At 36.0% G+C, this 22218-nt stretch overlaps 3 protein-coding genes across 6 annotated transcripts; all 3 read right to left on the reverse strand.

Moving 5' to 3' along the window:
- Window positions 1-1852: 1852 nt before the first annotated feature.
- Window positions 1853-4346, reverse strand: LOC104902535 (UPF0548 protein At2g17695). Its single transcript, XM_010690334.4, has 5 exons — window positions 4237-4346; window positions 3431-3494; window positions 3160-3336; window positions 2862-3060; window positions 1853-2198 (listed from the first exon to the last, which is right to left on the reverse strand). Exons 2-5 carry the CDS (start codon window positions 3487-3489, stop codon window positions 2019-2021), a joined length of 615 nt encoding a protein of 204 aa, XP_010688636.1. The 5' UTR covers window positions 3490-3494; window positions 4237-4346; the 3' UTR covers window positions 1853-2018.
- A 1332-nt stretch (window positions 4347-5678) lies between these two features.
- Window positions 5679-14730, reverse strand: LOC104902536 (uncharacterized). 3 transcript variants are annotated; one of them, XM_010690337.4, is made up of 8 exons: window positions 13887-14730; window positions 12290-12392; window positions 12140-12205; window positions 8884-9066; window positions 8622-8718; window positions 6305-6431; window positions 6122-6199; window positions 5679-6027 (listed from the first exon to the last, which is right to left on the reverse strand). In XM_010690337.4, exons 1-6 carry the CDS (start codon window positions 14536-14538, stop codon window positions 6312-6314), a joined length of 1221 nt encoding a protein of 406 aa, XP_010688639.1. In that variant the 5' UTR covers window positions 14539-14730; the 3' UTR covers window positions 5679-6027; window positions 6122-6199; window positions 6305-6311. The 3 variants fall into 3 exon arrangements, with proteins under 3 accessions (XP_010688639.1, XP_010688640.1, XP_010688637.1); XM_010690338.4 differs by having other exon boundaries at window positions 6301-6431; XM_010690335.4 differs by having other exon boundaries at window positions 6293-6431; window positions 13887-14729.
- Window positions 14731-19676: 4946 nt separating this feature from the next.
- On the reverse strand, window positions 19677-21762 carry LOC104902537 (S-type anion channel SLAH1). 2 transcript variants are annotated; one of them, XM_010690339.3, is made up of 2 exons: window positions 20638-21750; window positions 19677-20291 (listed from the first exon to the last, which is right to left on the reverse strand). In XM_010690339.3, exons 1-2 carry the CDS (start codon window positions 21523-21525, stop codon window positions 20043-20045), a joined length of 1137 nt encoding a protein of 378 aa, XP_010688641.1. In that variant the 5' UTR covers window positions 21526-21750; the 3' UTR covers window positions 19677-20042. The 2 variants fall into 2 exon arrangements, 1 of the variants encoding a protein (XP_010688641.1); XR_007269646.2 differs by having other exon boundaries at window positions 20154-20291; window positions 20518-21762.
- Window positions 21763-22218: the final 456 nt, after the last annotated feature.

Genomic DNA, 22218 nt, shown 5'->3' on the forward strand with positions numbered 1-22218 from the left:
TGTTTAAGGAGTTCATCTGTTTCTGTGTTGCCTTTGTTTGGTGTTGTTCAGTCGTGCTATGGTGCCATGGTAATAATGGAGGGTCGTGGAATATGAGTTTCATTCTCAATTCATAAGGAATTCCAGAAAATCATGGATACAACCACTCAAAAATGCAGAGGTTCGAATACATTTGCAGATTCACTAGCTACGGCTTGAGAAGATGTGTTGAGTTTGTAGCTTGGTGTAACTATAGTGTGGTTATTGTTCATTTTTTTATGTCATGATCATTGGAGGTGAAATTTTGTGTAATTTGTAATGGCATGCTGTGAGATTCAGCTTGCAAACAGTGTATGATGATGCTTATGACTCTTTGAAGCAAATAAATAAAACCTCTAAAATTATATAAAAAAACAATAACTATCTTCGTTTCTTTAAATCTACACACTTTTATTTTAAACTTGTTTCTTTACTTGGAGTGGTAAAAGTTTACCCTCGTGATTTCAATTAGGTCATATGGGATCAAATTTCATTAGGGGCTCTTTGGGGTGAGGTTTCCCTTACCATCCCCCTCCAAGTAATGAAATGGATGAGTATTGGCGAGTGGTGGCGTTAGGAGGCGCTCGGCGGTGTGAGAAAGGACCGGAGCTTGTAAGAAGATGTCAATTGCCACAGTTTTGCTTAGATTAAGTTTTGTTTTTAGCAATGTAGTTGACAGTTGCAGTGAGTTGCTGGGAATGATGATAAAGTTGATAGAATTGAAAATGAGCCTGGACAACCCAATAAGAAAGAGGAGAGTCTAGTCCACATACAAGCCCAAAGGAGATTCCATACTAAAATCAATTGATGATAGGAAGAGTAACTCCAAAGCTTATAAAGTGGTTTAGTTTCTCATCTTTCTCTAATGTGGGACACTCACACATGGTCATCAATGGATTCAACACTCCCCTTCACATGTGAGTGTCTCTAGAATTTAGAGCTAACTGAAAAGGTAATCAAAAATAATCCTTTTATAGGTTGGACATCATGTCGAGGTAAACCCTTGTCCAGTTGCTTGATTAAAGGCCGAGTTTAGAAGAGACCCGCAACCCGATCTCTGATACCATGTCAAATATGGACCTAGGCGGCACCCACCACAAGGAGAGAGAAATCCACTTCATAAGACAAAGGAGGTTTCATCTAAAAACCATATGGCTATAAGGGGAATAGCCCCTTTGCAATATAAAATGAACCCATCTATCTTCTTTTATCAACGAGAGACACTCACATGTTTTGTGCGCTATATATCATAGCTACAACACTTCCCCTCACGTGTAAGGTCCCTTTTTCAATTGGCCGAGATTAATTAACGGTCCCAGCCGTGGGCCTGGCTCTAATACCATGATAAATTTGATAGAAGTGAAAATAGGCCTGAACAACCCAATAAGGAGGAGGAGAGTTCGGTCTACATACAAGCTCAAAGGAGGTTCCATACTAAAACCAATTCGCAATAGTAAGAGTAGCTCTTCTAGCTTATATTATGGTACTTTCTTCTCAATAGAGGCCCTTATCCAGTTGCTTGACAAATGCCCAGTATGAAAGGCCTAAGAAATAGGCTCTGATACATGATAAAGTTAATAGAATTGCAAAATGGGATTAGACAACCCAGTAAGGAGGAGGAGAGTCCAGTCCACATACAAGCCCAAATGAGGTTCCATACTAAAACCAATTGGCGATAAGAGGAGTAACTCCAAAGCTCATAAAGTGGTTTAGTCTCTCTTCTTTCTCGAATGTAGGACACTCAAATGTGGTCATCAATGGAATTCAACATGTGAGTGTCCCACATTGGAGAAATAGGAGAGACTAAACCACTAATTTGTCCAAGCTATGTCAATTCATAGAAATCTACCATACTGGCTATTGCAATCGTGATATACACCGTGATTTTGTTCCAACATACATATCATCAAATTGATCAATTGCAAATGATTAAGTAGAATGCAAATGAAATTTTTCTCAAATACAGAATTTTCATTTGACACAATTGCATCTAGTATAAGTCAAGTGGATACATGTTTTATAAGAGCATTTGTAGACTCCTTCGCAAAGAACCGCTGCCTAAGCTGTACATAAGGATAGCCCATAAACGAGAGAAAATGTGCAGGCTTTGAAAACGAGAGTATTTCGTACCACACTTGATTATTGTCATCCAGTTCAACCGAAAAACGTTCTTCCCCAGCCTGCTTGACCAAACATCAAAAACTTTTAATACAATGGACTACTTTAGAACACCTGCTGTATATATCATCTAATCTTTTCGAAAGGCAACAGAAATCAGATTGCAAAATTCATTTCTATACATATCCAGCACGAAAAAAGAAAAAGGCAGACTGAACATCAACAAGTACACCAGCAAAATTTTAAAAACAACAAAGGCCACGGACAAAGATTGTGCAACTTTCAGACCTTGCCAAGGAAAAACAGCACAACATGAGATTCATTTACAAATTAGATGAAGCAACAAAAAGTAAGAAAGGATAGGTAACCATGCAAATTACGAAGTAATAATATATTTAGACTATGTAAGCATCAAACGCAAACATTAATAAGCAAACTGTAACTTGGTTCTGTAAACCCTACGTTATCACCCTTTGACTTCAGCAGTCACTGTACAGCTATGTCAAAACCATCTATTATTTGAAAATAATAAGCGAAAGGCATTCCAAGCTTCGTTCTGCATATATACTATACCTCACAATTCAACACAACTTCTCTATTATTACATGAGGGTTATTATTTTGGGGGGAGGGGGGTCAAAAGCCAGAGAATGACGATAACAGAAGCTTCAATCAAGGACTTAGAAGAAACTCAATAAGTGAAGCAGAGAACGAAAGAATACTGACCAGTAGGTGACCTTGAAGGGTGCCACTACCGAAGCTAAAAGAGGCTTTCATTTTCCCAGAACTCTTGTTCTCTTTTACATACACCACCTGAAGTGGCATCATTAACCACGGCAGGAACTCCTTGACACAAACACAAAATTTTACTCCACTTTTGATCGGAGTAGTACCTTCAACGAATGTCCAGTTCATCTGGAAATGCCTGTATACACGATAACTCAGAGCATGGAAACATTAATCCATGAAAAATGAGGTTTTATATTTCAAAATTTTAAACTATGAGTAACAGAAAGAAACGTACCTCCAATTCTGAAGTGCATTTTTTCCTTTCTCGTATGTATCTTGACCAGATCCAATTTGAACACGAGCATGATTGAGTAAAAAACCCTTATCTGATAACTCCTTATCTTTCTGAAGAGAAGATACTGACCTCTCAGTAACTCCTTTACATTCATAATCATAATTAAAGGAATCGGTCCTGCAGAAACATTCAACAATGAATGAGAAATCTTCGACAAACATAAGAAAAAGTATGAATGCAGGCATAAATAAGGATGAAAACCATGATTTACTTCTCCAAGCAAGCCTTTTGATCTTTTAAAGATGGACGATTCCAGCAAAGGAAAACCATTCTTCCTGTCAAAAGCATTAAGATCAAGCTTAAAATTTGACGCGAAGTAAGAACTCATGCACAAAATTTAATTACATAATAAGATGAATGAATACAATAAGACGGTAAAATCACCCAATTTCTCGTTAAAGGCCCAAAAAGCCACTAATATGTATTACCCATCTCTTACAAAAAGTCCACCATATCTTTGTGCACATCCATCAAACTAAAGATTAGCCATACATTTAACAAAGTGCAGTAGCTAAATCAACAGTTTCTGCATTATAATCTTTGCATTTTCCCCAGATTCTACCACTATTGTTTACAAGAAACAAGCAGAAAAGCAGCATAACATAACTCAATTCTCATTTGCACATTATATCAAACAGGTGGCCTGCAATATCTCACACTTCACTTCCACAACAGACAAAGTTATAAGCAACTTAACCTAGTAATTCAAAAATTCCACGAATTATCGTATTGATTTTAATTCTTGCAATTAGAATGCATTCAGGAGTGGAATTGAAAATATAGCTGGGACATTCGAGAGAAAACAATTGAGATTACATTGAATTTTATTTAAGTCACTAAAGTACTTTGTAGTTTTGCTTATCAGAGAAAAATATGTATTATGTAATGAAACAAACCTTATTTTTAAAGATTGATCCATACTTAAGAGTTCATATCAGAAGTTATACGCAATCGAATTCAACGAAAAATAGAGCAGAGATAAACAATGAGAAGGATATCAAAGAAAGAAGACTTTACCTGGTTCGTGGAAGTCAAAAATTCGCGGTAGAGATCAGAGAAGGTGTTTGGAGTCTCAGCCCTTAGGATACTTTTTATTCCCTCCATTTCAATTTAATCGTATACTTTTAAAATCACGAATTTTTAGAAAGTTTTTATAATGGAGAGAAACAGAGAAAGAAAACAAATGAATCTTATGTAACATGAGAAAGATAAAGAGAAGTTATTACCCTGAAAGTATCACAACTAAATTGAAACTTCCTAAAATAGAAAGTGTCACGATTAAATTGAAACGAAGGAAGTATCTGATATAGAGGGGGATCTGAACTTATGACCTATCGTTCACAACACATCAATCTTAACCACTAGATCAAGACATCCTTTATTATTATCAGAAATGTTAATAATAAATGCAAATAATGCATATACCGGAAATAAAAATTTGTATTTATAATCATACCAATTTTGCTGGTATAAGGAAATTTTTATCGTAATAGCTAAGAGCTACAATAACATACTAATATACAGAACAAAAAATTATTGGTCTCATGTGAGAAGACATAAATAATATTGAAGAAACTTTGTTAGAAACTCTCTCACAAAATAATTTTTTGTCTAAAAACTATGTAATACAAATAATTTTGTCAAAATATGTTTCGGGTTGTGAATAGGGCTGACAATGAGTTGAGACAGCTCGTGAGCTACTTGAACTCGACTCGGTCAAAGCTCGACTCCGGTGAGCTCGACTTGAGCTCGAACTCGACTCGACAGGTTAACGAGTCAAGTCGAGCAACTCAATACTTGACTCGAGAAACTCGTGAGATACTCGATAAAATTTTATATATATATACTTTTAATTTTTTAAGAAATTTTAACTTTATTTTTTTCTATAAAAAATACTTGTACTTTTATTTTCAAAAAAAAATGAAAAAAAGTGTATAAAATGACCAAAAACAAAGTAAATTTCTTCTATAAAAAATAGAACTATATCAAATGACCAAAAAGCTTGAAACGAGTTCGAGTTCGAGCTTGAAACGAGTTCGGGTTGGAAACGAGTTCGAGTTGGAAACGAGTTCGAGTTCGAGCTTGAAATGAGTTCTAGTTCGAGCTCGAGCTTAGGTTTCGAGTTTGAGTTCGAGCTTGAAAATTTGAAACTCGCGAGTTTTCGAGTCGAATCGAGTTTGAGTATGAGTTTTCGAGTTCGAGTTTAGTCAAACTCGAACTCGACTCGCATCATTGCCAACCCTAATTGTGAATCACTACCTTATGCAAGAATTTGACGGGTTAATCATCGGGGTAATACCGAAAAACTAGTCAAGCTCCCACTTTCCAACATAAGGTAGTGCTTCACAACATAAAACGTTTTATGGAATAGGTTCTTACAACAGTATTTTGTTAGGTAACATTTCACAAAAAAAATTTGTTAATTTCTGACGAAATCCCCTATTACTTTAGGCTGCAAATTTATCACCATACAAAATTCATGCATAACTGATGAAATATAAATAAACCTACTAGGTATACTGATGTTTGATTGGGTTACATTTATATTGATTGGCATGAAGCCAAAACTTAAACCCCTTTCATCGTAATACATCTATTTTGAACTATATGGCCCGTTTATAGGTGGCTGTGATTGTTGTTTCCTATCATACAGCTATTAACAAACCAAATTACTAGTATAACTACAAATACGTGAAATAAGGAGAGTGAAACTACAAAGGTCCATAAACTATGTCACTGCTTGAAAGTCAAGTTCTTGATGTCATTTAACCAATAACAAAGTTCCTATCGCAGCCTGAGATTCACAATCTGCAAAAAAGAGGCATATCATTAGCCGATACATTCCAATTTTACATTCTAACATGCACAAAATCACGATGGTAAAGGAGCAACGGAGGCGCACCAAAAATTTGACTAACTCTACAACAAATTGCAACTGTTACTTGAAAATTTGAGAGAAAATTTTCATCCCGCAATCATTCTGCACGGAGAGAAAGAAACGACCGTCAGTTCAAGGAATTAACATACTATTAGATGGCTTCAGTTGCTTCAACCCAGCATCATGCCTGAATACCTCAATACCTACTGCAAAATCAACGAAGCTCATCATGGTAGTCATAGTCGTCTTCATCACTGAATATAGTACTGTAGAAAACATAGGGATTCTCAATCATCTCAGCCAGAGAAAGGCGCCCGTCTTTATTTGTATCAGCCTGAGATACCAGAAAAATTAATATTAGAACTGCCAATGGCATACAGTAAGGCAGGTGAGTAGCTGGGTACTTGATGACGGATAAGGAGATGTACGTTTACAGCCAGGAAAAATGAAAAAAAAAAAAAGGACTACAAGGCTAAACATGCAAAATCCTTATTGGCCCAACCCCTGCAATGGGAAAGGAAAGAAAACTCCCTCAAAACAAGTTGATGACGGTAGCAATCAACTACATCAATATATAACAAACTTTTTGGTACGTGCATGTTTTAGCAGCAACATTTGAAATGTATTGCACAAAAAAGAAGGCCCATTGGAAGTGTTTAAGTAAGAGGTGAGTAAGCTCCGCAACTCCTAAAACAAACAAAAGAGTCAACACTATTCCTCAACAAAAGGATTTAAAAATTTAGAAGACTTTAGCAAAGTCCAGTAAGTTTCAAAACAGATTTAGGAAAGGTGAATTATAACAAGATTTAATGGCCGGTGGTAACTGGTGGTGATCGTAATGCATTTTAGTGTAATTTGTAAGACAATTTCATAATGCCCATAGAAATGAAACTCTATCCCCGTGTTTGTCTTCATATATTTCCATTATGACGCAATACCACCTTCCCAAGAGGTAATGAATGGTTAATGAAGTTTTTGAAAGAATATAGATGTTTTGACAAATTTTCTTGTTCCAACCCTGATAATTCTTCTACAAATTTCGACAAATGCATTACAATGAAATTTTTGGTCCCCCTTCCCAAAAAAAAACTAATTTTCTTGTTCCAACCCTGATAATTCTTCTACAAATTTCGACAAATGCATTACAATTGCCAATCTTAATTGCTGCTTACCAAAGGGTCATATGTAAAATGTTGGAAGTTGAGGAAGCAATAAGTTGATGAGAAGCCCTGAATACTAAACTACTACTCTACTAGACACTAATGAGCAGGGAAAAAAAACGCGATCGCGGTCGCGGTCGCGGGAACGGTCACGTTGTCGCGGGAACGGCTTGTAACGGGCAAATAGAACGTTTCGCGGCCGACGCGGCGTGAATTTTTTTAAAAAATTCACATAACTATATTTCAACTTTATTTCATTTTTTAGTTTATGAAGCATTATTACAACATAATATAATCAAATCTAATAGAATATCATGTTTCATCAACTATATAATTAAATCATAGAAAGAATTTGGCCAATGTTTGAAAAAAACGGATGTAACGGGGATAAAAGCGTTCTAACGCGGCGAGTTCGCGTTACGGAACGGACAACGCGGCGAGAAGTATGTGAATTTTATTATGGCGTTCCGTAACGGGATTTCGCGGAACGGCAAATCCAAAATCCGTTACAGAACGGCCGTTCTGTAACGGAACGGGAGAGTTTTAATTCCCTGCTAATGAGTCAGGTAATCCAATAATAGTCCGACAGACAATAACATCCTCTCTTTAGATGTATTTACTACCTCCGTTGTATTTTAATCAAAAATAAGTGCAAAAGGTAGAGAGGGGGAGTAAAAGTAAGGAAAAAAGCCAAGAGTATAAAGAGAGATAATGGGGCAACCCGAACATTTATTTCATGATATATGAAAAAGGGTGAAACCGTGAAATATCGCAATTGAAAAAAAACAACCCTAAATGACAAAATGTTCCCGTTAAAATAGCGGAGGGAGTAGCTTGTAGCCATACTTCTGCGGTCTGCCCCAACCAAGATTACCAGTGTCTTCTGGCAAAGAAAGCAACAGATATGGTCTTCTGAAAGTAAACTTGACAGTTGGAGAACTGATGAGACTTACCCAAATTAGCTGCGAGTTACATTGAGAAAATTCATGCTCTAATCTTTTTAGCCAAGACAGTAATACTAACATCAACCAGCCACACCACAATGATAAGTCATCAAGTCAAATATCAGTTATCAGTTACCAACCTAACATTAAAGTAGCTCAATATGATAAAGCATACCTCATTTTAAGCATATATTCATTGCTCAATATGATACAGCATACCTCATTTTCAGCAAATACAAGTCATTGTAGGTCGAACTGTAAGCTATTGAAACAAAGCTATGGCCACATGATTAGGTGTGCATTTATGATATTACTTCAGAGACCAGGTCTTTAAGATCTATATCAAAGCTCTTGCCAAATAAGACTAATTTCTAGACACAATTTGAACATAATGTATCAGCAGTTAGTCAAAGGATGTACCTGGGATATGATGTAATCTGCCTGCTGTTTGGCATAATGCCGTTCTGAAGGATGAAGCTTATCAATAATAGGTAACAACTCTGTCTCTGTCAATAACCTATAAGCAACAAATACAATCATGTTTTCATGTTAGACCAGAAAGATTTACTAAAATTTAAAATTGAAGCCCCACCCAATGGCACTAATAACTCATATTTTTGCAGGAATGAGGGAAAGAGGAGTCCAGAACGTATTAAAATTTTTAAAGAACTTTGAGAAATACCCATCGCCATCTTTGTCAAGCTCGTTGAACAGTTTCCTAGCAGCAGGAGTTTCAATAGAATCATCTGTATGATGTGTAGAATTGTGCCCATGTCCTTCTTCTTCATAGTTCCTCACCAAATCGAAAAGTCCATGAAAAAATTCATTGAAATTGACCTTGCCATCTTTATCTGTGTCCCTTTCCCTAAAAGATGGAATAAAACAGAAAAGAGGACAACACAAGATCAGAGAGATCAGCATCAAGCCATAAAATCATTATGGCAAATCTAGAACCAGTTAAAAATCGTTTTCCCCAAATAAATCATATAAAAGACTAAAATTAAAAGCACCACAATACCACATAAACCATCATGAATAGACCACAGTTATAAACACACAGCTGATCCTCACATCAGCACCTCAATTTCAAGTAAAGAACATATACATTTTTAACATATCAGAAGAACATATTCATGTTAGACTCCAAGATTAATACCATATCCTCTAAGTGCAAGTCCATCACATTCATCCACCCCAAACAGAAGTCTTTTAGTGTAAGTATCAGTTTGACACTGAATCAACTTGTATTTATCCCATGCTTGTTGCCCTGGGATCGTCATGCGAGCAGAAGTAGAAGCAAATAATAGAAGCAGTGCAATGCAATCCCAGCCCAGATTTTAATAATTGTCCTCTCACATGTGAAAAAAATTATAGGGAGGAGTTAATGATTTTGTCATTTAGAGTAGAGCCTACTACAAATCCCAGCCCAGATTTTGATATATGACAATCCTTGATGATTTTGTCATGTATATTTTTTTGTGTCTTAAGGGGTGAGATGGTAACATGACCATCTCACCCCTTAAGACACAAAAAAATATACATGACAAAATCATCAAGGATTGTCATATATTGATGCTTCATTTATTAACCTTCAAACTAAGGCAGGTATTGCAGGAGTTTTTAGAACAAGCCAGGGTCAGTGGATTGTGGGCATACAGGCTGCGTGCTATGCTCTTGATCCATATCATGCGGAGCTGCTGGCGGTTCGGAATGCACTGCAGGAAGCGAGCTGTAGAAACTTGCCATACATAATTCTACGCACGGACTGCCAAAGGGCAGTGCAAACAATCAATATGGAGCTGGATTTTGACGATTTACATAGTGACATTGTTATTCAATGCAGGGAGCTTCGGCTGTATTTCCAGGAGATGAAGATCGTATTCGTTAAAAGAGAGGACAACCAAGTTGCAGACAAGTTGGCGAAGGAATGTATTAACATTTTGGAAGACTTTAATGTAATTAGGAATCTTCCCCATCCCCCTAATTACTGTAAGAACTTACTAGCTACGGATTGTAATCGGCTCTTTGCCATAAACTCTTAATTAATGGTATCCTAAGTTCACCAAAAAAAAAAAAAGGGGTGAGATGGTGAAAGATTTGTCATCTCTTATATGGATGTATCACTACTCTCCCACTGTCAACAAACATCCTTTTCCAATTCTAATATCCTTTCTCATCTCCTATCTCTCAAGTATGGATGACAATTAAATCAAAATCTGCCTGAACCCGACTAGATCTGAAAAAGATCCAATCCAAATTCTATAGAAGGTGGAGCTTACAAAATCTGACTCAAACCTCATCAAACCGAGAGACTAGAATTACATTTAAACAGGATGATGATGTTTCCATTATCTAACATCAAGTAAATATAGTATAATGCTTTTCCTCTAACACTACAATATTTGTGATCTCCAATGCTAGTACAGTCCAGATCAACTCAAATCTGACCCATCCAAATTCGATTTAAAAGATTCAAGTTCGAACATAGGTGGATCTAATATGGGGTTTGGAAAAACCATTCCAAGCCGATCCATTGTCATCCCTACTCTACAGCCACCACTATCAATCTACAAAGAAATCAACAAGGCAGGCGACTCCTTCCTCCTTAGTAATCAAGACCACTATGTTTTCATTCATACTTCAAATCAGATGTTTTCAAAGGTTAATCTCTGATCTAAAACCAATTTCATTGTAGGGAAGTAGTCCAGGAGCCCAGCAACAGTTTGCACCAATGACAATGTTCTTTTTCTATATTACTCCACAAAAAACAGCCATTCCAACGAAGAGCTTACCCAAGAAACTACAAAGCTAATCCAACCAAAAAGCATAGTTTGACGTGTAATTCCAACCTCATAGTGAAAAGATTAGAACCTGAATGCAATATCCAAACGTTCACCGAAATGTCCACAAACAAGACAAACTTTTATACACAAAACGAGGCTTAATTTTTTTCGTCTCTCTGGCTATATGAGGTTCAAGCCTCCTTGCCCGTGATGGGTAAAGTGTGTGCAAGTCTAGAATTATTAGAGGCATATTAGAGTAGGGTGATACCTTCATATTGGTAAATCTTGTTGGGTGGCTTTTGACTCTTCTTGCTAGTCCACTATGTGCTTTGAGGTTCACCAGTAATAGGTATCCAGACTTTCAGCTCATTATGTGTATTCGGCCTAGACCTAAGTCCATTTTCAATGAAATATATCTTGAATTCCCTATGCAGAGATCACTCATATAGACATTTAGATTTACCAGTTGTGACTTGTGAAATTAGTATTATAAATTAAGAAATCAGCAATACATCTATCAGAACTGGCAAAATTGTGAAGTGATAATTATCATCACTTTCTTCATCTCCATCTTTTTCTTTTCATTGCTCTTTAAGGGAAAAGAATATACCAAAGATATTTCAACACTCCCTCTTTGTCTAACAACTCAGATTCTGAAGTTCCCAAATTCTGGAATCTCTTAGAAGTTCCACAAACCTAAAAAGAGTTATCTTCAAATTTCACAACAAAATTGGAATAAGTAAACCAACATAATATCACATCAAAATTATATAAAGCAAGACTACAAATTCTAGCATCTAGGTCAGCAATTGCATCTTCGTAAATGGACAATCGTTAGGCATATCTCTTGCAGACGCAAGACAAAACAACAATGTCTTTCAGGAAAGATCTACTTAGCATGGCACGAGAACAAACTTCATTACGTGTTTAAAAGTTTACATATCAAATGTAAAGCTGGAAAAATGTTTAAAAGGCACCTTATCAGTGAAGAGTTTTTATGTACGCATCATCACAGCACAAAACTAACATTGGATATAGTAAGCAAGTTAATATGGAAAGAAGAAAGTGAATAGCTTCAAATCACATAAGAATAAGACAAATGAAAATATATAAAAAAAGTTTGCAAGTTTCAGTAGAAAAAGTTGTTCAGCATACCGAATTTCCTCCTTGCACAACCACTGATGTAGCTTTGGGTTCTTGGTATCAGCAGGGTGCAAGAAGCTGTTAAATACAAAGATAATGTATTAGGGTATGTATTACGAAACAGAAGTGCCAAACAAGAGTATCTGACAGATGGGAGCTTACTCCTTGAACTCTGTAATATTCAGGAGACCATCTCCATTCACGTCAGAAGCATTGAAGTGCTCCTCTCTCCACCAACCCATTTCATATCCAAAGGTATTATTATCTGCATGAGTTTCATATTATTAGTGACAAGGCAGCCTCATAATAGATATGGTAGCATTAGCACCTAAATATATGACAAAAGATGTGATGAGGAGTCTAATGGAAACTGGAATCAGATGTTCCGGATATGATAAATTACCCAATGTAAAAATTTCAAAACAAAACCAAATAGACAATTGCAGCTTGCAATGACTCCATGAAAGTTAACCATCATCCTGACATATGCAAGACACAGGACAAGGGGAAGTGTAGAAAATTCACTGTTACCTAAGAGAAAGGCTGACTTGGTAAGTTTTTAAGTAGAGAGATAGAGGTGCTAGGAATGTAACAGATAGAGAGAAAGGAGGAGAAACGGTTTCATCTGTGAAGTGCGATCTCATTTTGTTCCTTTGTATACAGCAAGTGCGTCTAGGGGATGAGGCGCAAGGCGGTTGAGATACAAGTGTTTTTTGTGCGCTAGGCAAGGCAATTTCAAAGAGGCGCACTCAGTGCGCGCTGAAGCTCACCTACGGTGCACAATGTCATTATACATCAGTTATTTTTAACTTTCCTTATTGCGTCTCACGTCAATGAAGCACACCTAAGCGCAGTAGGATCCTTATCACGTCAGTGCACCTTGAGGTTGTTCATACCTTGTTACTGCCTACCAAACACCTCATTACCAACTTGCTACACACACTTGTTTGCATTGATGATAATATGCTCACTGAAAAGTGCTGCTCAAGGGGGAAAAAAGAAACAAATACGGAAAGGAGCAATTACTCATAGAGAAAAAGATGGTAAAAAAAAAAAAAAAAATCCTCCTTTCCCATAATTCTAGAAACATCAATCAAAGAGATCCAATGGAAAAATGCATTTTAGTTCCACAATGTCTAAGGTTTGAGTGAAAATTTATATCGAATAAGAGATATTCAACCAGGAAAGGTTAAAACTTATCCTACCATGAAAATTGACAGCTATAGTTGACAAAAAAACAGCTGATCAACAACTCAAGCTCCACACTTGAGCTCTTGGAACCCCCATTATCCTCCAAACTTTCAACTCAAGATAAGCTACCAAACCCTAGACCCAAATTCAAGTCCACCACAGGAAAAATGCATCTTAGTTCCACAATGTCTAAGGTTTCTGAGTGAAATCAATCACAATATTCATCATCCATTGACTACAATGACTAACTTGATCCTGGGTAATAAGATTATAACCTACTACCAAAAACCTAAACAAAAATCATAAAACATCTCTTCTTTTTTATATTGTGTAATGTGAGACTAAGCGCAATGATGTAAACGAGATTCAATATCGAGTCTTGCTTACCAGTACCACCCTACAAAACTTAACCAACTAAGCTAAACGAGCATCCACAAACTCTGAAAACCCTAATCAACTTCACTAAAATCCCAGCAAATAGAGATCATTCAATTAAAAAAAAAGAGGTGAACTATAACATAATGAAATTCTAATACTTCGAAAGAAAGATCTTAAAAAAAACACAAACCTGCAGATTTAACCCAACTAGGAGGATCATACTCAGAAAACGAAACAAACCCATCACGATTCTTATCATGAACTTCCATTTCCCTTTGAGTCCTATGCAAAACTTCTCTCTCCGTCTGCTGTAAATTCCACTCAATCAACTCATTCTCAGTAACATACCCATCAATGGGGTCAACATCAATCTTAGGAAACAAAACCAACAATCTATTAGTAACATTAAATTTCTCTTCATCATTCAAATAATCCTCCGCATCCATAAAATCCTCCCACTCTGGTTGCTTCTCATACCCCTCCGCATGATTTTCTCTCTCCTCTTCATGGTGCGCAATGCCGGCGATCTCTTGGTGGTGTTCCTCGAAGTACATGCGCTCCCACTCTTTATCTTCGCGGTGTCGCTCAATCTCCGCTACAACTGGATCGAATGCAACCGCGTCATGGTGGTGGTGCCGGAATTGGAGTTGTGGGTCTGGGTGCTCGAGGTGGTCTTGTGATGTGAAGGTGAAATTTGACCGGAGTTTTAGTCGGCGGTGGTTGTTTCGTTGGAATGATGAGGTTGTTTGATGGTGAGAATTGTTGAGGTTTGGTGAGCGAGAGAGGAAGAAAATGACGGATATTGCGATGGTTATGTAAAGAATTACTGATAGTTTCACCATTGTTAAGCTGTATGTGTGTTACAGAATAATGTGGACTGATTGAAGGAGAGAGTAAAGAGAAGAAAGCCGAATAATCTGGGTTTGTTTTGTTGGGTTTTTGGTGGTGTTATGTTTACTACTACTGGATTTACGGCTAATCTAGTTGTATCTAAGTTGAGTTTTGACTTTTGACTTGGATTTGTTAATTGGGAAAATTGAAGATTTGGTTGAATTTTTTAGTTTTGATAGAGAAGGAAAATGACAACGTTGTTGGGCTGGTTGATTGTTAATTACTTTTTGTTCTACTAACCTAGGTGGGTGTAGTGACGTTTGATCTTGGTGTACTTGTTCAAAGCTCATTTTTGCAATTCGTACCTGATGTACACGTTCGTATGGTGAGAAAAATGCGTATATGTACATAATTAAAAAGGTAAATGTATATGAATAACAAGCCAAATGAACATATGTATACATCTCTGTTAGTATATGTTCATTGGTATTGGTATATGTTTTGTGGGTGTACTTACGTGTAATTGTACTTAAAGCCCATATCCACACACAATGTTTGTTGTTTTTCTTCATTGGAATATTTAATCATGACTTCTTGTTTTTTTGAGGGGGAGAGTATTGATCAAAGTCTACACCATTAATTACTTGATTTATTTTCAATGGTTATAAGCTTTGATCTTTTCAAGGTGATGAAATTTAAGCAATCTAAAGTTAATATAAAATTAGCAAGTTTTAATTGTGGTTTTAATTGAGTTAGAGTTAAATTAAACTTCGAAATTCAAACTCAAAACGACTATCAATTTATTTTGATGGTTGGTTCCTAATACTCTCTCTGTCCCAAATTATTTGTTAACGTATAGCTATCTTAAACCTCGACATGTTCCAACAACAATTGATAGGCGTTCCTTCCTCTTCCCTTATTATCACTTGGTCTTCTTCCCTCCTCTTATCCTTGTTTCCTCTTCCTTCTTGTACTGTTACTTTGAAAAGAAAGGTATAAATGCTTCCTTATTTTGAAATATGAAAGCAATGAAAGCTCATACAATAAATTATTTGTTTGACTTTTGACTGTAAATACTCTGACTTTACCTTTTTATTTCAGCGGAAAGTTTTTATAAACAAATAACAATATTGTTTATATTAATGCTCATATTAGTTTTTCAATTAGTTGTGTGATTTGACAAGGATTAGTTTAGTTGAATAATTAGAATTATAGATGATCAAAAGAGTGTACATTTTAAGGTAAGTAGATGTTTGCTTTGGTTGTACTTGTACTGGTTCAAAGCCCAAGTCCGCATGCAACATTTGTTTTTTCTTCGACAACATTATTTTTTTGACTTTTGATTTTAATAATTGAATTTGACTTTGACAATAAAAAGTTCTTATAAAAACAAATAATGTTATTATATTAATGCTAATATTAGTTCTTTAGTTGTGTGATGACAAAGATTAGTTCAATTGAATAATTAGAATTTTAGATGATTCAAATAGTGTACATTTTAAGGTAATTCTCAATATCCATCAACTTAAAAGATTTGATCAGTTGATAAACCAGAAGCATCTAATTATATAGATCATTACCCTTTGAAAGTGATCTAAATATAAGCCCTAAAACACATAAGGGAAAGTAGCTAATATGAAACATAAAAATACAATAGATACTACAAATTGAAGTAAGGTGGATTCTAGTTCTTATCTATGGTAGAAGGTAGAACTTGGAACTTGGGAGTTTATTTGAAATCACAAGTTCAACATCACTCTACTAGTGCGGCTCTATTGGAAGATAAATTTGTCCATTCTCCGTTGTTTTTAAGAATATGGGTCTTATAACTATTTTGTAAAAATATGTATGTTATCATAAATCATTGGTCTAAAGTCGTTTCATTACCCTTCAAAAAAAAAATCACGATCTTACTTAAATATATTGTGAGGTATACAGAGGAATTATGACTTATGACATGGAATTACTTATTGGCAGTACTTGAATTTTTAGAGATAATTTTTTTTTATAACGGTAAGGAGAAAAAAGGTTAGGAGACTTTCCGTACTATGGGAGCTCTCGCCTTATTATCTATTACAAGATGGAAGAAAGAGTTGAACTAGTACAATCATCTATAACAAAAGAAGCATCAATGAGATGACTCCATTAGCTACCCAATCTGCCGCTCTATTTGCCTCTCGGTCGACGTGCTTTTATATTCCAATTGTTGAAATGGAGAGCTGGGTGGGCTCCCAAGGGACAAGAATAGTGGAAGGTGAAGAAATGGTAGGGTGGTGGAAATGAGAATGGTAAGAAATCGGAATACGATTCTCTAAATAAGAATTTTTCTTTTTGGATAATGCAGTGAATGCTGAGGGGATTATGACGAAAAATGATTTCGTTTTTCTCTTTACAAATACTCCATAGGAGGAAGATAAACTTACTATTTCTTTTCGATTTGTCATTTTTAATATTATTGAGCATTACATGAATTGGTATGAGATGGCAGTGGTTAGGAAACCACCGATTGAGTTCCGGAAGCTACCATAAAGAGTAGAGTTGATCTAGAGTTTCTGATGAGTATTGCAGATAACACAAATATTAAGAGGAATAATTTTCCGACTGGCTAGAGTAGCTTTTACCCCTAAACTGTTGTGACAGATTTGCCATAAGAAGAACTTTAGTTTTAGAGGGATATCCAATTTTCAAATCTAATGGAACTCCCATTTAGGGAGGTTGGAGAGAAGATTATGGGCTAACCAGGTTACTGATTTAATAGAGAAATCACCAGAATAATTGGGATCCCATAAGGTTCATCTTGAATGGGTGATATGAGAATTGGAATACCTTTTATAATTTTGACAAGATGATCTCGCGAAAAGGACCAGAGTTTTGTAAAGTCGTCCCATGTTCTATTAGGAAGAATAAAGTCTTTAACCCAGAGAGAGGTGTGATCCTCTGTGAGCTTTAGAGTGGTAATAAGGTTTTCATCAGAACACCAATTATGAAGCCAAAAAAGGATATGGGATCCATCTCCAATTTTCCATTTAATGCCTTAGGTGAGGAAGTTTCTTTGTAGCATTATCTTTTTCCAAATGGAAGAATCATGTGGTTTGGTTTTATAATTAAAGAGGATGTATGTTCGATTAAGGTATTTGACAGTAATTAATCTGACCCATAAATTTGAAGGTTTCCTAAGGATTTTCTAGCCCAATTTTGCTAGAAAAGCTCTGTGGGGAAGAGTTTTTGTCAAACCCATACCCCCTTGAGATTTCGAGGTACAAATTATGTCCCACGAAACAAGTGGAATATAATTTTTATCTTTTGACTCCCTCCAAAAAAAAATTCTCTGAATGGAGTCAATGGAAGAAGTTAAATTTGTTGGTAGCAAATTTGATGCACAAATATAGGATGGAAGGGCCTCAAGATTAGATTGAATGAGGGTTAGGCGACCAACTTTGGAGAGGAAGCATGATTCTCATTGGTTTATTCTTTGCTCCGTTTTTTGAAGGACTAATTTAAAATCAGCTTTAGTAAGGTGAAAAGAGCTGAAGAAAACACCCAAATATCATCCTAAGGAAGTATTAGGGGTCATATTGAATTGCCTGGCCAAGGATATTTTCCTATTATTGGAGACTTGTTTGGAGAAAACAACGGAGGATTTGTGAAAGTTTATAAGTTGACCAAAAAGGTTACATAAATTATCCAAGACTGATTTGAGGTTTCTACAAGCCGACTAGGTGGCCCTATAGAAGAGTAAATTATCATATGCGAAAAGAATGCATGGGGTATTAGTTGTTCGAGGTTGAAGTTTGAACCCAATACCACAATATCCATTTTGGCTTGAAATATTTAACTTTTGGACAAACACTTCCATGCACAGAATAAAAAGATACGGGGAAAGAAGATGACCCTAACGGAGGCCTCTAGAAGGTCTAAACCACATAAATGGTTGACCATTCACTTTTATGGAATAGAAAACGTTAGTGACGCATTCTTTAATCCATTGGATCCATGAATGAGGAAAACCAAACGCTTGTAGGGTTTGCCAAAGGAAATCCCATTCAATTCTATAGTATGCTTTCTCCATATTGAGGCACTCCGTGTCATGGATATGGCTGAAAGAAGGAGGGTTCAATTGAACATTATCTAGGTTGTTGATCTGAAATTCAACAAGAGAGGCAAAAGCATTGGATGTGGCAATATTTTCGTTTCAGAAAGGAGGAGTAGGGGGGGGGATAAACATAACTTCATTGTATGCATTGGAGGATAGTTTCAATTTTAGGATGCGTAGGAGGTGGACGAGAGATCGGGCGACCCGTCTTGAAGGGAGTGTGCACGGTATGCGAACCTTGGCTTGCTACGACGTTGGGATAGTGCAAATTGTTAGGGGGTTCCTTTTATAGTGGTGCAATAGAAGGAGAATTGGAGTCTTAGAAGAGTCGAAGTCTTGGAAAAACCGGGAATTGAGAGAGATAGAAAAACCAACCCAAGCATCTCAAGAAATTATAATTAAAACAATTAAAACAAACAAAAATCTTGATAAATGCGTACAAAAAAAACGAAGAGGCAAGAGGATTAGGAACTTCCATGGTAAGGATTTGGGTCTGCAAAGTTGAGAGAAATAGCAACTTTGACGTTGGTTGGGCAATTTGGTCTAAATAATATAGAGGAACACACAATTAATCCCCAAAAAAAGCAAGTCATCATGATAATTTTGCCCAATCTCAAAACTAGTCGTCGGATGGACCTCCTTCACCCTCCGATTGTCATGATTACTTTTTACAGATTTTTCTTTAATGAATTGTTCGTTGTTGCTGGGAGATCTTAAGGGAAGAGAAAGAAGGATCTAATTTTTGAAAATAGGCGATTTTAGGTTAATTAGAGCAGTAATTAACAAAAAGGCAATAATGAGGCTATAGATTGCTAAGACGTTGTTAATTAGAAGCAATTTTCTTAGAGGGATTTACTATTAAAAAAGGCAAATTTGGGGAGCAGATACGAGAAGGCGAAGGATTTTCTTGGGGAAGGATGCGAAACTTTTCCCTTTTTTCTTTTTTCTTTTTTCTCACACTAAAGAGCGTTTGCATCTTATGTTTCTCTCTCTTGAAACCAATGAACTGTTGCTTAACACGAATTAGGAAGCAATGAAGCACCATGTAGAATTATTTTCTTTATTAATGTCATCTGTCTTCAGAGATGTGAAATATACATATCATAATTCTATCACAATACTATCTATAGCTAAAGTAGATGTGTAAGCTAATTATCCATTCGAGCCGTTATCCTCTTTGAGAGAAAAATAAATATTAAAATTTCAAACCATTAGTGCAACATACAAAACTTGTATATAAACAGGTTTATTATATACAACAAGTTTTAGTGACCTTTAATCACATAAAAGCTACCCATTACAAAGTTAACTTCTACATAATTATTTTAAAAATAACTTTTATGTAATTTTTCGGTGACTAAAACTTGTTATATGCAATATACGCGTTACATACAAAAGAGTGGTAACTACATCATTATCACATTATTTAGTACTGTGATTTGGCTGAAGGAACAAGCTGTTAATTTTGATTGTGCTGAAGACCATTAGAGAAAGAGACACCATCATTGAGATAATTGATAAGACCAGAGCTAGTGCTTGTGCTACGCCACTCTTCACCTCTTGCGCGTATCCGATAGAAGCTAAGGCAAGTATTGTCAAAGGAAATGAGAACTCCCACCACGCTACGCTGAACTTTCTCATAGATTTCTGGAATAGAGTTGGCCTACAAACCTGCCATAACCATTATGATCATTAGTACTTACTCTTAAATATTAGATCACTCCAAATTTTTAGAAAGTTTTTAGTTGATATGTTTACTTTATATTAGTACGTAACGGAGTACAAAAATTAAAGTGTGGTGACTCAAAGGGCAAATTCTCGTAAAAAGAGCAGCAGGTGATAGCCTAGTGGTATTGACATCACCTTCGATCCCAGAGGTTAAGTGATCGAGTCTCACCTCTTGCAAGGAGAGATCCCCAATTTTCCCCTCCCTTGCAAGCGACTTTATCTTACCTTTAGAAAAAAAAAAAAAAATCTTAAACTAGAAAAGATATTGAAAATAATACTGCTTACTTACCAGGGACATGAAGAGAAATATAGAGAGAAAGAAGAGCATCTTTGATGTAACATCAAACGTTCCGCCGGTGATTGAACTCCATGCTAAGCTACCCATGCTCGGCGTCGCGATAAACAAGAAAAAAACAGGCCTTAATTTCACTGAAACACCATTACACCCTGGATGTCTTTGGTAAAGAGTGACAAACAACACCAAGTAGTGAGCCATACCCAATGCAAAAAAACACAACGCAATCTCCGTCCATCCCATATATATTGCTGCCTTTGCACCAACCAAATTTGCAATCACCGATAATTGACAAGCTGGGTTAGCCACTTTGGCTAAAAAACGTTTCCCCTTTATAAACCATTGCCCATATATCTTGATATCGAGCATAATAATAGGTAAAACTAGCATCCACCACGTTAATTGTTGGTAAATACTACCAGTAGGAACAACAAGAATCGGTGAAGTTTGAAGCAAGAAAAGACATGACATCCAAGGAGCAAACAAATAGTTTACTCCTACATGGTGTAAGAACTCATCTTTCACCTTGTCGAAGTGATATAAACACCTCAATGCATAGAAGATTGATAGCGAAATTAAGACCATTAAGGCCATCGACCATAGTAGAGTCGAGGCCATTGTTGGTAACATAAGTAGCACAGGGTGCAAATGAGGATCATGGCTGTCTTGGGTGAATCGAACTAGAGCTTTCCACAACGAGACTTGCGCGCATAAGCCTAGGCTTATCCTAAAGTATCCTGCATGGAAACTTCCTAATATGTTGAACACAAAATGATCGTGTAGGCTGACCTTATTTTTGTTGTTAATACTCTTAGGATTTGGTGTATCATCAATTACAACTTCTATGCTTGGTGTATTATTAGCACCTAATTTAGGATCCATTTTATCAGCTAGTAATAAGTATGTGAGGATGAATGGAGTAATATAATGAATATGCTCTATAGATTTTTTTTGAAATGTGCGAGGATATAGGAGTTTGTATGATGTGCAAGTCAAGAAAGCTATATTGGTTAGTTCTTATATAGAAGGGCATGATGATCAGACCTAATAACATTATCTAGAGATTAAAAGTGCATGAATAGTACACGTTGCGCTACAACTAAATAGGATAGCCTACTAAAATTAATATTTGTACCGTCCACTAAAAAATTAAAGTGGAATTCAGGAACTGCATTCTTTTTGTTTAACTAGTTATGAGATAAAATTAAAATTAATAGACTTTACTTTTACTTTTACCTTTTTGTAAACAGATACTCCATTCTTTTGCTTTAACTAAATATGAGATTTGCACAATCTACCGCACACATTTTTTTTATAATTAATTGATATTTTTGGTTACAGGTTAGGAGTAATGAAAAATGAAGATTTTGAGAATACCAATTATAAAAAATAATAATCCCATATCCAACATGGGTTGGATCCGCCGGAATTAAGTGCAATACTGTTTATTTTTTAATTTGAATACAAAAGAAAGAATAAGTAGAAAAAAAGAATCGGAATGGAGTATATATGTAGCTGTTAGGCAATCTTGATTAGAACCAAACAGTTTGTCAAAATTGTCACCAAAAATCCAAA

Source organism: Beta vulgaris, chromosome 9, assembly GCF_026745355.1.
Source record: "Beta vulgaris subsp. vulgaris cultivar EL10 chromosome 9, EL10.2, whole genome shotgun sequence".
Taxonomy (NCBI): domain Eukaryota; kingdom Viridiplantae; phylum Streptophyta; class Magnoliopsida; order Caryophyllales; family Amaranthaceae; genus Beta; species Beta vulgaris.

Coding starts and splice junctions, on each gene's coding strand:
- LOC104902535 (XM_010690334.4), bottom strand. CDS start 3,489: ATGGTTTTCCTTTGCTGGAATCGTCCATCTTTAAAAGATCAAAAGGCT. Junction 3,337..3,430: donor CAAAAGGCTTGCTTGGAGAA/GTAAATCATGGT, acceptor ATGTTTCTGCAG/GACCGATTCCTTTAATTATG. Junction 2,199..2,861: donor CCCTTCAAGGTCACCTACTG/GTCAGTATTCTT, acceptor TTGGTCAAGCAG/GCTGGGGAAGAACGTTTTTC.
- LOC104902536 (XM_010690337.4), bottom strand. CDS start 14,538: ATGGTGAAACTATCAGTAATTCTTTACATAACCATCGCAATATCCGTC. Junction 12,206..12,289: donor AATATTACAGAGTTCAAGGA/GTAAGCTCCCAT, acceptor TGTATTTAACAG/CTTCTTGCACCCTGCTGATA. Junction 6,432..8,621: donor CAGATTACATCATATCCCAG/GTACATCCTTTG, acceptor CTGGTATCTCAG/GCTGATACAAATAAAGACGG.
- LOC104902537 (XM_010690339.3), bottom strand. CDS start 21,525: ATGGATCCTAAATTAGGTGCTAATAATACACCAAGCATAGAAGTTGTA. Junction 20,292..20,637: donor TATTTCTCTTCATGTCCCTG/GTAAGTAAGCAG, acceptor TGGTTATGGCAG/GTTTGTAGGCCAACTCTATT.